At 44.2% G+C, this 13,823-nt stretch overlaps 1 protein-coding gene across 1 annotated transcript; it reads left to right on the forward strand.

The window, feature by feature from the left end:
• Positions 1 to 6,531: 6,531 nt before the first annotated feature.
• hapln3 (hyaluronan and proteoglycan link protein 3) lies at positions 6,532 to 13,062 on the forward strand. The gene is made up of 5 exons (XM_080505171.1): positions 6,532 to 6,643; positions 7,951 to 8,108; positions 10,084 to 10,491; positions 12,333 to 12,635; positions 12,722 to 13,062. Exons 1-5 carry the CDS (start codon positions 6,603 to 6,605, stop codon positions 12,997 to 12,999), a joined length of 1,188 nt encoding a protein of 395 aa, XP_080361297.1. The 5' UTR covers positions 6,532 to 6,602; the 3' UTR covers positions 13,000 to 13,062.
• The last annotated feature ends 761 nt before the right edge of the window (positions 13,063 to 13,823 follow it).

Genomic DNA, 13,823 nt, shown 5'->3' on the forward strand with positions numbered 1-13,823 from the left:
ACAAAGTGAACATACAGAATTTTTCTTGCAGTGGATTAAATCATTTAAAATCTTAAAGTCTCGTTCTTCAAATTAAAATTATTGGTTCTTCTTTCTCAAAATCTCTCGGACACATTGTTCAGTGCCGCCTGTGAACGTTTGACCCTTGTAGTCCAGAGAGGCAACATTTACATAGCGTACATACAGTTTGTACGTATGTAATGTCAGTCTTCACGCCACTTTTCTTCCAGTTGTGTCAGAAGTGGAATCTGAGCGGCTGCACTTCCATCTCCGCTGCGCCGCTTCTCCCTCCTGTGTTGGTTTCCTGCCGTGAGCTGGATGGACGGAGGCATCGGGGGGTGGGGGGGCAGAGCGGGAAAGGAAACTGGAGGCGCTGCTGTCGGGTCTGAACAGGAAGGATCCTCTCCTGGAAAACGGCCTCTATTTGAAGTCGGGTATGTGCGCGGCCGGCGTCTCCGGGGGGGACGTCGTCCAAAACCAGAGGAAAATCTGTGTCCTTTTCTCTGAGCGCTGACTTGACGGGAGACGAGGGACTCTTACAGGCTCGGAACTACGCCTCCGACTTTGGCTTTTGTGTGTTTCAGCTGGTGCAGACCTTACACTTGAGACTCATAAAGACAGAACTGTGGTTTTTTGTTAAGTTTTTTCTTTGCTTGGTATTACTGTTTATTTTGACTCCCTATCTTTTAATCAAGCTGGGAACTGTCACCCTTAACCTGCACTTCAGGTCTTGCTTATGGACGTCTCCCTCTCTAATCACCGCAGTCACACTGGAACCGCACTCGCACACCTTTTGCGCGACTGAGGAGCCGCCGCTAATGACAGCGTGCGGCTGCTCGCGCCGACACCGTCGCCTCCTCTAAACGCGAGCACAAAGAGTCGTCTCCTTCGCCTCTTTCTCCCGCGCGGCTCCAGGTCCGGGACCTGCCCACCTTCTCTGGGCCTTGAATGCGACTGCCCTGCAGAAATTACACCCCTCTGAAGCCTCAGTCGCCCAGCACTTCACAGAGGCTGCTGGTATTTGGGGCCCCGGGCTAAAACCTTTCATCTGGGACTTTGGGAAGAGCAAGCGCTTTTCAAACACACTGGGGGGGGGGGGGGGGGGGGGGGGGGAGATAATGGCGTTGGGAGATGCACAGGGAGGGGAAAAAGCCGAGAGCGGTGGGGCTGAGGACGCTCTCAGGCCAACGCTGCTTTACTGATGAGTAATCAAGCCACTTCTTAAAATCTGGGGGTTTATAGTGAATTTACAAGTCAAACATTTGAAGACAGGGGGATTTAATCAGATTGTAGTCGAAGGCCTATTGTAAGACTAGAATATTGAGTTACACGTGGATAACGGTAATATGGATGTGCTGATACCATTTTTTTTCTCAAGTATTTACAATTGTTGATACTAAGAACAGATGTTACTTGACAACGTAGCTGCAATTCTCACAAATACTTTGAACATATCTGATTTGCATTAGAAGCACCACATTTGGAATGAATTGAGACACGATATGATCTATTGCCAATGGCAACTTGCCTTCCATCCATCCATCCATTTTATGTACTGCTTTTTCCATTTTAGTGTCATTTCAGGAGACGATCTCAGGCTGTTGTCGTTTTTTTTTTTTTTTTTTTTTCTACAGTGGGTACCTTAAAAAAAAAACATGGAGGCAAATCATGTTACAAAGATGAGTGGATTACAAAGATGCTGGCAATGCAGAGAAGTCCACAAGTGTAACTTCCTATTATCATGATGACTCAATGACTGAAGTCTTCAACTGACTCAACATGCTGCAGCGAGAGTCCTGTCAGGAACCGGCACGAGAGATCACATCACTCGAATATTACCTTCTCTTCATTGGCTTCCTGTTAAATCTAAAACAGCAATTATTTAAAAAAAAACCTATAAAGCTTATCTTAAAGGGAGGATGACACACTCTCTACTTTTAAGGTAGGCTTTAAGACTTTTCTATCTAATAAGGCTTTCGGTGAGGGTGAGAACTGGACACCCTGGACCATTTTCTATTCCAGCTGCTGAATGTTTAGGCTGCTGGAGGACTTAAACTGAGCTTCTTTCCTTTCTCACCCTCTATGCCGTGACGTGTCTCTATTACTTGCCCCTAAACATCCTGTCTCTCCTCTTGGCAGTGCAACCAACTTCATGATGCCATGACAATCGCTTCAGTGCTTATTGCTCTCTGCCACCATCGTCTCCTCGTCTCTTTTTCTGTCCCCTGTCCCCAAATGGAACAGATGTCTCCACCTGGCAGCCTGGTTCTGCCGGTTTCATGCCTTGAACTGAACTGAAGTGAATATTGACCATGGTTCAGAAGTGGAACAGTTCCTTCATTGAGCAGCGGCTGAAGGAACTGGCTGAATTGTTCAGGATCATAACGGACGGGGGCTTTCCTCTCACAAAGCCAGATGTCTAGCAGCTGTCCTTCCAGTACACATCACAGAACCAGGTCAACAGCTTTTTTTTTTTTTTTTCTTCAAAAAACCGTTTGGCTGTGCAGTGAACTCCTGGTTCCAGAGGTGCAGCCCAGCACTCGTGATGGGGAAGCCGGAAGTCGCGTCACCTTTTAACAAGCAGGTGGTGAGACTTTAGTCTGACCAGCATGTTTGGCCTGGACTTCATCCAGTCCCACAGATGGAACTGTCATGATATTAAGGCTGTATTAAAAGTAGCGGTGAGACTGTAGTTAGTCTGAATTGGGGAGCCTTGCATCTTCTTTTTATAAACTACATGGGTTTCTTCCCACAGTAAAAAAAAAAAAAAAAAACTGTGTCAAAGGTTAAATGGAGGCTCAAAATTAAATTAATGTAAGTGTGTGTGGCTGTTTCTCTGTTTGCACTGCTGGGATTGGCTCCAGTCCCCTGAGTCCTTACATTATGTAAAGCAGAACTGAAGATGATTAGAATTTCTTGTTTTTGTATTTTACTATGCATGTTGGATGGCTCATTTAACCTTGACAATGTGGAACATTCATCCATCCATCCAAATAAGAATCCTGTGGATCTTTCTGATTGACCTCTGACCTCTGAGTGACCAGGAAGGATAGTAATCATAGACTTTGAACCACCTCAAATCACACCTGTTAGCATAGTGGAGCTTCTCCTTTGATGCTGAACTCGTCATTCTGTCAGCGACTGAGAAACACTCGCTCTCTTATGGTCTCTTATCTGTCACTATTTTCTTTCAATCGTTTTTATTATACGTACGAAACTATGTTACACCAGTATCGCCTGCTAAATGACGACACCTCGAGTGCAAACAGATCAAACCAAAGTGATGAGTGTGAACGGCAGAGCTGTCTCCAAATGCAGCCGGACCTGAGGGGTGAGTCCTGTTAGACACCGGCGTAAACATTTCCTCTCAAAGCACGTCGTTTTAACAGTGATGAAGGCAGCGCAGGGAAAGAGGTGGAGGAAAGAAAGAGACGGAGCAAGAAGATCTCATAAAGAAAAACCCCCCAAAAACACTGTATTCAGTGTCCGTGGGTTTAGGAGCCAGGAAACTTTTTTGTGTCATAAAACTGCAGTTCGAACGTGTAAACAATATTTTTAATTCCATGTCACTGTCGGATTATGTGAGTCTGATGTGACTCAATACAACAGCTGAGTTTCCACAGCATGTAGGTTTGTAGACAGAAATACGATAAGTAGCAGTTTGGGTTGTGGATAGCAAAACAAAACAAAACAGAAAGAAAGGATGAAAGGAGGAGGAAGAACACAACAGGAAGATACTGAGGGTAAACTGGCACGACAAGTTCAGCTCTGGGAGAAAAAAAATAAACCGCAGCCGGTGTAACAGTGCCAATGATCCACGTCTGGGATTCATGCCATTAGGTGATTACTGCCTTTTAGCCACGACCGTGACATTAATGTAACTTGACTGTTCGCAGAGTTCCTTAACCTCAAAAGCCCTTTAGTTAATCAGAAAGTCAAAGTGTTTGTTCTCCTTTGATAAAGATTTATGCTCCTTCGGGACTCACTAGATAAACATTTGTGCAGAGAGGAGCAGGATAATCCCCCTGACCTCTGCCTGGTTTAAACTAACTAACTCCATCCATATTTTAGTGAATCTCTTTGAAAAGATTGAGGGTAACCTGCCAGTGCCAATAAACAAACATTTTCTATGGTAAATAATATGAGGGTAGTAACTATTGCAGCATAAAGGTGCTAGGATCAAGTCAATTTCAACCTTTTATTGTGAAATAATTTACAAAATTCACTTAAAAAAAACCCACATTTTTGTAGTTCCCTCCAACCAAACACTGCATGTCCACCCCTGTGTCTCCCTGTTATTCCTTCCATGAGATTCTAGTCGGTGAGTTGAACTTCTGTCACCAGTATTCTTCTTCTTCCTAAACTCGAGCACGATAAAGAAATTCTAAGTAGTTCTGAGCTCGCGGGGCAAAATCATGGATATCACATGCGGTATATACTCAAGTGCTGTGGTATTTATTTTTAAACCTAAAGGAGATTTTAAAGGAATTCTGAGCATCCTGATTGTCTTCCAAGGAAGTGAGCTGACTGTTCTTTTATCATTCCCAAATCCAGAAATACACCCCCGAGGCTGAACTAGAGGTCGGTTTTAGATTTCTGTTGTGCTGGTTGAGTGTCAGTCAAATCACACACACAAAAATAAAAAAAACAACAAAAAACCTCACGGTGGCTGCAGAGGGCTGACCACAGAGGAAAACTTTGCGTGCAAGAGTGCAAAAACTTTTTAGTGTTCAAGCCTCTGAGCTGTGGCTGTTGTGGAGGACGGCCAGTGTCAGGAGGGCAGCGTCCATCTGCCCCCCCACCCCCCCACCCCCCTGCTCAGATATTCAGGCAGCGGCACATTTTCAAGGGGCCCCAGTGGAGAACTGGAATGGCTCTTGTTTTCCACCGCGTCTGCTATGATTGCAGTTAACGACTGAAATATGAGTTCATGTGGCAATATCTGCCGTGTGACTTGAGGCCGTGTCAAAACAAGAGGCGAGCAGCGAGCTCAGTCAGCCGCCGCACGCCAGGAGGACGGACGCTGGCAGCCTTTGGGAAAACTGCAGAGACTTACAGTTCAGGTTACTGCACTTTTGCCTTCATTTTGTGAATGATATGAATCATGAATAAAACAATTCAATGTACAATTCAAGTATTTTTTTTAAAAAAAGAAAAAAAAAAGTTCTCTGAGGTCAGACCTTTCTGGGATGGAAAAGACACTAAAATACACCTGCATAGTTAACCAGTAAAGAGGATTTTCCTCTGCTTTTCAACTGACCTCAACCTCGTAAAACTGACTCGTATTGTGTGTGATTAAAGTAAATGTGAACCCACAGTAGTGATAATGTGACCGTTTATAACCGGGCAGTCGTGGCGGATCGTTTTGTCCTTTGAAAGACTTACGACAAGATCATTGATCATTGATTGTACTGACTGGGAGGCATATGAGGTCAGGGGTCACCTGCATTGACCTGATGAAAGAAGTGATTTGAACAGCAGCTTTCACCTGAATGCAGGAGGGGATCAGTTTAACACACATATTATTACAATCTGTCAGTCATCATGGTAAAACTATGAAAAACATAAAAGATAACTTAAGATGCAAATGAAAAAAGTATGAATGGAGGCACCATGCGGACACTTCAAAACATACTTGAGTACAGTAATTGTAATTAGATTACTTTCCACTGCTCACAGCCCACACAGGGAACAACAGTGCCAGTCTCACCGTCTCACTGTCGCACTGCTGTGAGATTTATAGAAGTAAAACCAATGTTGGCAGTATTTCCAAAACACATTTTCCCTTTCAGTGTTTTAGTGTACTGCATATGGAGAGGAAATAGAGGAGGGGTGTCAGACATGAGACCTGTGAGCCAAAACCAGTCGACAACATGCTCCAATTCACCAAACACATAGTTAATATTTCAGAGAAAAATTGATAAAAAAAACAAAAAAAAACCCAAACCAACAACTAATTTCTTAAGAGAAGCCGACACAACCCAACACTGAGACCCGAGCTGAGATATCCGTGATGCTGCCAAGAAAGGTGGCAAACTAGCGATAGCGATTAGCTTCATGTCTAAAATTGTACAAATATTTGGATGTATTTCTTTGTTTTAGTGAAAATATAGCTGTGGCTGGTCTGTTGTCTCTCAGTAGGAAGGTCACAGTCTTTATTCTCTAACTGTCAAAGTGTACTGAAAGTGCAATTTACCATTAATATTGGTTTGATGTTGAAATTGTACTTAGTTTTGGTATTAATTGTTTTCTGTGAAATTCCCATCATATACACTGCACCACGATACGGAAAAACTCTAAAAATTTCAATTTAAAGGTTATCAAGGCACTATGTTATCAGTCTTTCCCTCTCAAAGTGAATCTTGGCTGTTTACGTTTCTGAACTAGAGAATTATTTGGCTTTTAGTTTGAAATTATTTAAAGTTTCCTATGCAGGCGCTTCACATTGACGTGTTGATACTGATACACAAGGGGTGTGAGCTGCTGGCTCGTGAGCGATGATGTCACACGCGTTTACTTCAGAGGGTGATGCCGCGGCTCGTGACGTGCACGCGCGGGCGCGCGCTCCTTGCAGGGACTGTCCGAGCCCGAGGCTGCGGAGGATGAGGAGAAGAGCTGAAGACAGGCGAAGGACGGACTCTGTGTGAGTGACTGCTGCTTCTTCTTCTTCTTCTTCTTCTTCTTCTTCTTCTTCTTCTTCTTCTTCTTCTTCTTCTTCTTCTTCTTCTTCTTCTTCTTCTTCTTCTTCTTCTTCTTCTTCTTCTTCTTCTTCTTCTTCTTCTTCTTCTTCTTCTTCTTCTTCTTCTTCTTCTTCTTCTTCTTCTTCTTCTTCTTCAAGACGCATTCCTCAGTCTTATTGTCGGTTTAGAATGAACGTGAGAGCTTCTGTGGATTTACTTGAGTGAATTTACTGGATTAAATACTACTGCAGCTCTCTGTGGGTCTGGAATACAATCAATGAGGATTTTATCGATTTAAAAAAAAAGAAAAAAGAAAAGGTATTTTCGTCCAATGCTTAGATGTTCTAGGTTAGTAAAGTTCACTGGGATACATACAGTGGATAAACTCCAATATTTGTCCAGCGGCTGAACTGTGAGGGAAGTTTTCTTTTATATGAGAAATTAATATTTACTGGAATGTAAAACTCAGAGCATATGAGTAAGTATCGGTTGTTTATTTGAGCAGAAATATATGTTAATTCCTTTTATTCGTCACAGAAGATGATGCTTTTCCCCATAAAGACAAAACATTGAGTTGAGTATTACATAATAGTGGACTGCATGACTGCCTGTAGTATATTTTACAAATCTTCGTGTTAATATGTTTGTTTGTTGTTTCTGATCACTTTTGATGATTGGGTTTAACTTGAACCACTGCGTTATTGTTGACAAATAATCAGCATTAATCGAGTTTTATTCTGGCACTTGTGTTTATATATTTCATGTCATTTATTTAGCTTGAGACCAAATTTAATGATTTGCTCTTTCAAATGATAAATAATAGGTTAATGCTACTCACAGAATACATTATTGAATATTTGTGCTACAAAGTGGGACATGTGCTTTTTTATGCATCATTATTGTGGGTTTTTTATTTAAATATAATAAAAAATAATAATAATGCAAGTCACTGTATATATGTGTTATTCAGTTTCACTTCAACATATGACTTCAACATGTGACTAAGGCATCTTTTCTTTGTCTGCATCCTGCTTTTATTCATAAAACACATTGTGCGAAATAGAAATCCAGTGAAAAATTCCAAAAAGTAAAAGATGGCTCTTAGTGCTGGAGGAATATTGTACATAAATTATATAGAAAAGTTTTTATTTGGGTGTAAACAGCTTTAAAGGGTTAAAAAAAAAAGTCTTGAAATAATCCTCACAACAATCAAGAGGTTGACATTTCCCAGTATCTCAATCGATTGTTTTTTTTTTTTTTTCCTCGTCAGATACAAGATCATGCTCAGTCTGCTGCGCCCCCTGCTGGCCGCCTGCCTGTATCTGCACCTGCTGCTGCTGCTGCCGCCCGGTGCTCTCTGCAGGATCCTGCACTACAACAACGGCTTTCACTACCAGGACATCAACAACGGGAACGGGAACGGAGAGAGTATGTGCGTGTGCGTGTGTGTGTGTGCATCATAACACAGCTGGCTGGATGTGACCGTGTGTGTGTGTGTGTGTGTGCATCATAACACAGCTGGCTGGATGTGACCTGGAAGTGGGAGGACAACTATAATTCACATCTCCGGCTGTCAGCCACAGTTACCATAACAAACTCCACGAGTGACTGATGTTGGTTTCTGCTATTTGTAGTGTGTGTGTGTGTGTGTGTGTGTGTGTGTGTGTGGGGGGGGGGGGGGTATTGTGTCATCCCCCTCGTCCTCCACATCTGTAAACAACTCAAAACTCTTTGAATAGAGTTTGCAGCTGTGGTTAAAGATTCAGAGTCACCATGAAAGGACTTCCAGGAATGTTTCATATTACAAATGTGTGCTCGTTTTATTTGGTTTGGAGGAGGGAAGGTACTACAGTTGTAAATGAATTAGACTGGCTTAATTTATGACACAGTAAGTGTGTTTCTGTATCTATAACAGCCAGATTTAATGTACGTTAAGTGACGCATATTGATTGAATCATCAGACAACATAACTCGTAATTATGGCAAAGCAAAACAAATACCAAGACAGAATCATTACAAAAGTGTTTTCAAAACCCTCATGGGATCAATAACATTATTCCACAGATTTGATCCTGTCTGACTTCATTGATCTCTCAATCTGTGACAATCAGTCTCAATTACTTTTATTATAGTATTCTTTTTTTTAAATTCACTTAAGTTGTCTTCCCGTCAAATGTGTATTGATCCGCCCTGCGCTCCAGGGCTTTTCCTGATTCTCCATCAATACAAACACAAATGCAGCGTCGCAGGATTTCTTCTTCACCAACAGCAGCGTCTGATTGATGTGCAGCGAATATTCATTGGCTATAGGAAATATTATCTTAAATCACCACCGTGGAAATATTGGTTTAACTCTGGATCATTGCAGATGTGTTGTCACATTTGTTGTTTTACCTAAATGGAAATATTATTAATAATATATGATAATATATTAGGAAATCTTATTAGTTTTCAATGATGATAACAAAGTTTTAAAGGCCTAGTGAAATGTAAAACACTACTTTGCAAACAACGATAGTTGGGCTACTACTTCTAAGGTTCCTCCGACTCTGCCCCACCACTGTTGTCGCATAACAAAGTCATTTGAATTTTGAATCTCCAGCCGAGGAAGTCGGGGGAATCCTTCTTCGTGACGTCAAGAGATGTGCAGATCTCGATCTGTTGTGTTTATATTGGCTTGTTTCCCTCTTAAATATCGAAGTTTTAACAGTGTTTTGAAGTTATAGTCGGCTTTTTATGAGCCTTGACGAAAGATTGAGCCTGGAAGAGACCCGAGAGAGGAGAAAAGGAGCACAGGTGGTGGGAGCGGCTAGCGGCTAGCGATCAAGTAATACCTGGACTCATCTTCGGTGATTCCGCGCAGTCGGAAAAGCGCCACGAAGCCGGGTCGTTCTGCCAAAAGTCAGGACGCCTCAAAGCCTCAAAGGTGAAAACTGGCGGCTGCTGAGGCTGAGGAGACGAGGACGAATCGAGGACGAGCCGTCTTCTGCTTCCTCAAACATGTTCCAGACGGGGTCACCGATGGCAGAACGACACATTCTGTGTCTTCTTCATCAATCACTGGGTTTGAAATGATGATGATGATGAAATATCGTTAAATTCAGCCTCTTCGTCGTCAAAACTCTGATCCTCCATAATGTAAACACAACTTGGGCGTGTGCACATCCAGTGACGTCACTCTATTATTGTCAGAAGCTCCGCCCAGCAGTGAAAATACCGCTGTTTATCGGCTATTTTCTCGCAGATTGCCGTGTTTTAACATTTTACCCTTGGGCCAGTTAGCATAAAAAATGTCCCTAGAAGCGACAGCCAGAGTGTTTTGGAGGTCGAATTTTCATTTCACTAGGACTTTAATCTTGTTCTTCAGGACGTAACATTTCTGATGCTTTGTTACCTTTCCCAGTCTATTTCAATGGCGTTCGTCTCCACGTGGAATCCCCCGAGCCCTCGGTGTCGGCCACCAGGGGCAGCAGCGTCACTCTTCCCTGCCACTTCCACTACGAGCCCGAGCTGACCTCGCCTCGCAGGACCCGAGTCAAATGGTCCTGGCTGCCCGCCAGCACCGCCGCCGCCGCCCCGGCCCCCGTTTCCCACCAAAGGTTCGCCAGGGAAACGGAGGTCATGGTCGCCATGGGGAACCGCCACCGCAGCTACGGCACCTTCCGGGGCCGCGTGCGCCTGCGACGCTCGGCGCCCGGGGACATGTCGCTGGTGATCAATGAGCTGCAGCTCAACGACACGGGGAGATATCGCTGCGAGGTGATCGACGGGCTGGAGGACGAGAGTGTGACGGTGGAGCTGGAGCTGCGGGGTGAGCTGTGCGAGGGAATCCACGAGCTGGATGAGAGGAGATGGTCGGTGGGGGGGTTTGAAAGAGTCTCAGGAGTCTTGAGACACAGAAATCTGACTTTGTCTTCATTTGTGATGACAAATTCTCTGGAGACCGAGCAAATCAGAGTGCGGCTGCAGCTCGGGACGGAGGCCGGGAAGTCTGGTGTTCGTACTTCATAATATATGTGTGCATAGATTAGAATAGATTAGAACAGTGTTTTTCAACCACTGTGCCGCGGCACACTGGTGTTCCGCGAGATATATAGTCAGGTGTGCCGTGGGAAATTATCCAATTTCACATTTTTTTCTAAAAAAACATTTGCTCTCACAGCCGCTGTCAGCTGTGAGAGCAGTGTGTTGTAGAGTAATCATGTATAAATACTCTTCACCACTAGATGGCAGCACAGAACTTTGCCGGTGAAATTGAAACTTAACAGAGGTCAGTCTGGTTAATCACCACCACCTGCTCCCATCTTGTATCAAAGTACTGTGTCAGTGACAGTGATGGAGAAGTTTTTGAAAAGGAAGAATCTAACCAGGATCTCAGCTCTTCATCCGTCAGGCCCAGGTTTCACACTGAGTGAGTAAAAATAAAAATAAAAAGAAATTGGGAAATACTTTTTTTCTGTATTTATTTGATTCCTGTTGATAAAACTTTGATGAGAATGACTTTATATTGTTAATACAGGCTACAGAATTTAACATTTTAACATTTATGGGTGGTGGTGTGCCTCGAGATTTTTCCAAACAAAAAAGTGTGCCTTGGCTCAAAAAGGTTGAAAAACACTGGATTAGAAATACATGATTAATCCCAAAGACAAGCACTTTACAGTGGGGCTTATTTTAACTCAGGGGTCACATATCACTTAAGTTAACTCAACTCAACTCAACTCAACTCTATCCATACAGCACTTTAAAAAGAATCACATCTAAAACAAATTGGAGTGCATAAATAGACATAAAAACCCAACAATAAAGTGAAAAAAATAATAAAGTGATAACGAAACAGGAACAGGCTCTCAAGCTGAGTCAACAAACAAGGACTAAAAATGGGTTTTAAGAAGAATCATTTTTTTTAAAAATAGTGAAGGAGCTTGTCTGATGTGCAGTGGGAACTCCTCCCAGTATTCGGGAGCAGCGACAGTCAAGGCTCCGCCCCCTCAGAGCGTTCAGACCTGGTCAGCTGACCTGAGGTGGAGGTGAAGCCGCTCAGAGAGGAGACTCATTCAACGAATTTAAAATAACAAATACAAGAATCTTAAAATACAGTCCAATTTCATCTTGTGTGGGCCGAACCAGTTAAATAGTGACACAATAACCTTTGTGGCTGCAGACCGATGGAGGAAAGATCTGTTGCTCAAACTTTGTGACCATTTAGAGCAAACTGAACCAGAGATTCAGAAGATTTCCTCCTGATCTGTGCCAAATGATCATCTTCCTGTAACAGGAAGTAGAATAGCTGATGAGTCAAACCTGCTTGTCCTTATTCTCCAGTAATAGTCTGTGTACAACCTGCAGCTGCTCTGCATGTCAGTGCAACTGGCAGGGTTATTTCAGGTACAATTAACATTATTTACTGCTTAAATATGTCAATAAAATCTTTAAAAAAAACCCATAAATAATCTGTATGCCTTCGTGGATCCACTTCATTTGCTGCTCAATAACATAACAGCTGCATGTTTACGCAAAAAAAGCTCCATTCAGTCCTGAACATAAGAAATAATAATTGAATCATTCTTCCTATTTATGCCATCAAACGTGTTCTCGATTTTCTTGCAATATTGGAAGCTAATGCCTCTCCATTATTTCTGTGATGTTCAGGTGTGGTGTTTCCCTACTTTTCCAATGAGGGACGTTATCGCTATAACTTCTTCGGCGCCCAGGAAGCGTGCCAGGACCAGGACGCCACCCTGGCCACCTTCGAGCAGCTGTTCACGGCGTGGGAAGAGGGACTGGACTGGTGCAACGCCGGCTGGCTGGCCGACGCCACCGTGCAGTATCCCATCACGGTCCCGCGGGACGGCTGCGGCGGCGCGGACCTCGCTCCCGGCCTGCGCAGTTACGGGCCGCGCCATCGCCACCACCACCGCTACGACGCCTTCTGCTTCTCGGCCTCCATCAAAGGTCGGTTACGAGCGCCGTGCGGGACGACGGAGTGTTCGGTTTCGGTCCACGCTATTCTGCTCACTGACTTCTCTCTCCCGGCTCAGGCTCCGTGTACTTCCTGAAGCACCCGGCCAAGCTCAACTTCACCGAAGCGCTCCGGGCGTGCCAACGCGACGGGAGCCAGATCGCCAAAGTGGGGCAGCTGCACGCCGCCTGGAGGCTGATGGGACTGGACCGCTGCGACGCGGGCTGGCTGGCCGACGGGAGCGTCCGTTATCCCATCGCTAAGTCCCGGGCCAACTGCGGCCCGCCGGAACCGGGCGTTCGTAATTTCGGGTTCCCCCCGCTGCACCTGAAATTTGGCGTCTACTGCTACCGGTAGATGGTTTGCCCCGAGCCCCAGACAAATACTCGTCAGACTGGTTTGAAAAGCTCCGCTCGGGAGGGTTAGCATTAGCTGTAGCCTGAATGCAAATGAGCAGTTTGTTCATTTCTGAGCTATTTTGAAGTGATGCTGTGGGGAGGGGGGAGGGAGGGAGGGGGGGTTCAAATGCCAACGTCTCACCACCAGTCAACTGCTGTTAAGCTTTGCACATCCATCATGTGATACGTCTCACACTTGACAAACACTCTGCACACACACACACTCAGAAGTATCTGGACACTGGAACATTTCCTCCACGTGTCAATATTGGGTTTCCAGTTCAGTGTTTCATTCAGTGGGCATCACGATGCCGCTGGGAAGTTTTCCGCGGGATCTCTTATCGATTCACTCACGACAATGTTACAGGCTAATACCGTGCGTCTACTCGCAGGTGGTGGTGTCCACCATCAGCTGAAATAAGATGAGGGGGGGAAAAAAAAAGAAAAAAATCAGTCTCTATGATAATTTAACAGGAATTGGAACCAAGAGAAAAGAGAAAACCTCATTCAGGAAGATGTGAGGGCGATCGTGCAGCGTGTGGACATGTCTTTGTCCTCACGCTTTAAGCTGAGGACGACGTCGAGACTCAGAATCAGAATCATATTTATTCAACCAAACACAAATGAACACTGCAGTGAAACACTGATATTCAATCTGAGAGCTTCATACGAAAGCAGATAACTTTAGTGCCTTGCCAAGGGGCACCGGGAGGGCTGCTGGAGTGTGCTTTTAACCACGCTCCAGTCAAAGATTACACAACGACAGGTTATTTCCTTCTAATA

This window comes from Blennius ocellaris, assembly GCF_963422515.1.
Source record: "Blennius ocellaris genome assembly, chromosome: 11".
Classification (NCBI taxonomy): domain Eukaryota; kingdom Metazoa; phylum Chordata; class Actinopteri; order Blenniiformes; family Blenniidae; genus Blennius; species Blennius ocellaris.

Bases quoted from the DNA above. Each gene is read 5' to 3' on its own strand.
- hapln3 (XM_080505171.1), top strand. From the start codon at position 6,603: ATGAGGAGAAGAGCTGAAGACAGGCGAAGGACGGACTCTGT. The intron at 10,492-12,332 runs GTGAGCTGTGCG...TGTGATGTTCAG, and splicing joins GGTGGAGCTGGAGCTGCGGG to GTGTGGTGTTTCCCTACTTT. The intron at 12,636-12,721 runs GTCGGTTACGAG...CTCCCGGCTCAG, and splicing joins CTTCTCGGCCTCCATCAAAG to GCTCCGTGTACTTCCTGAAG.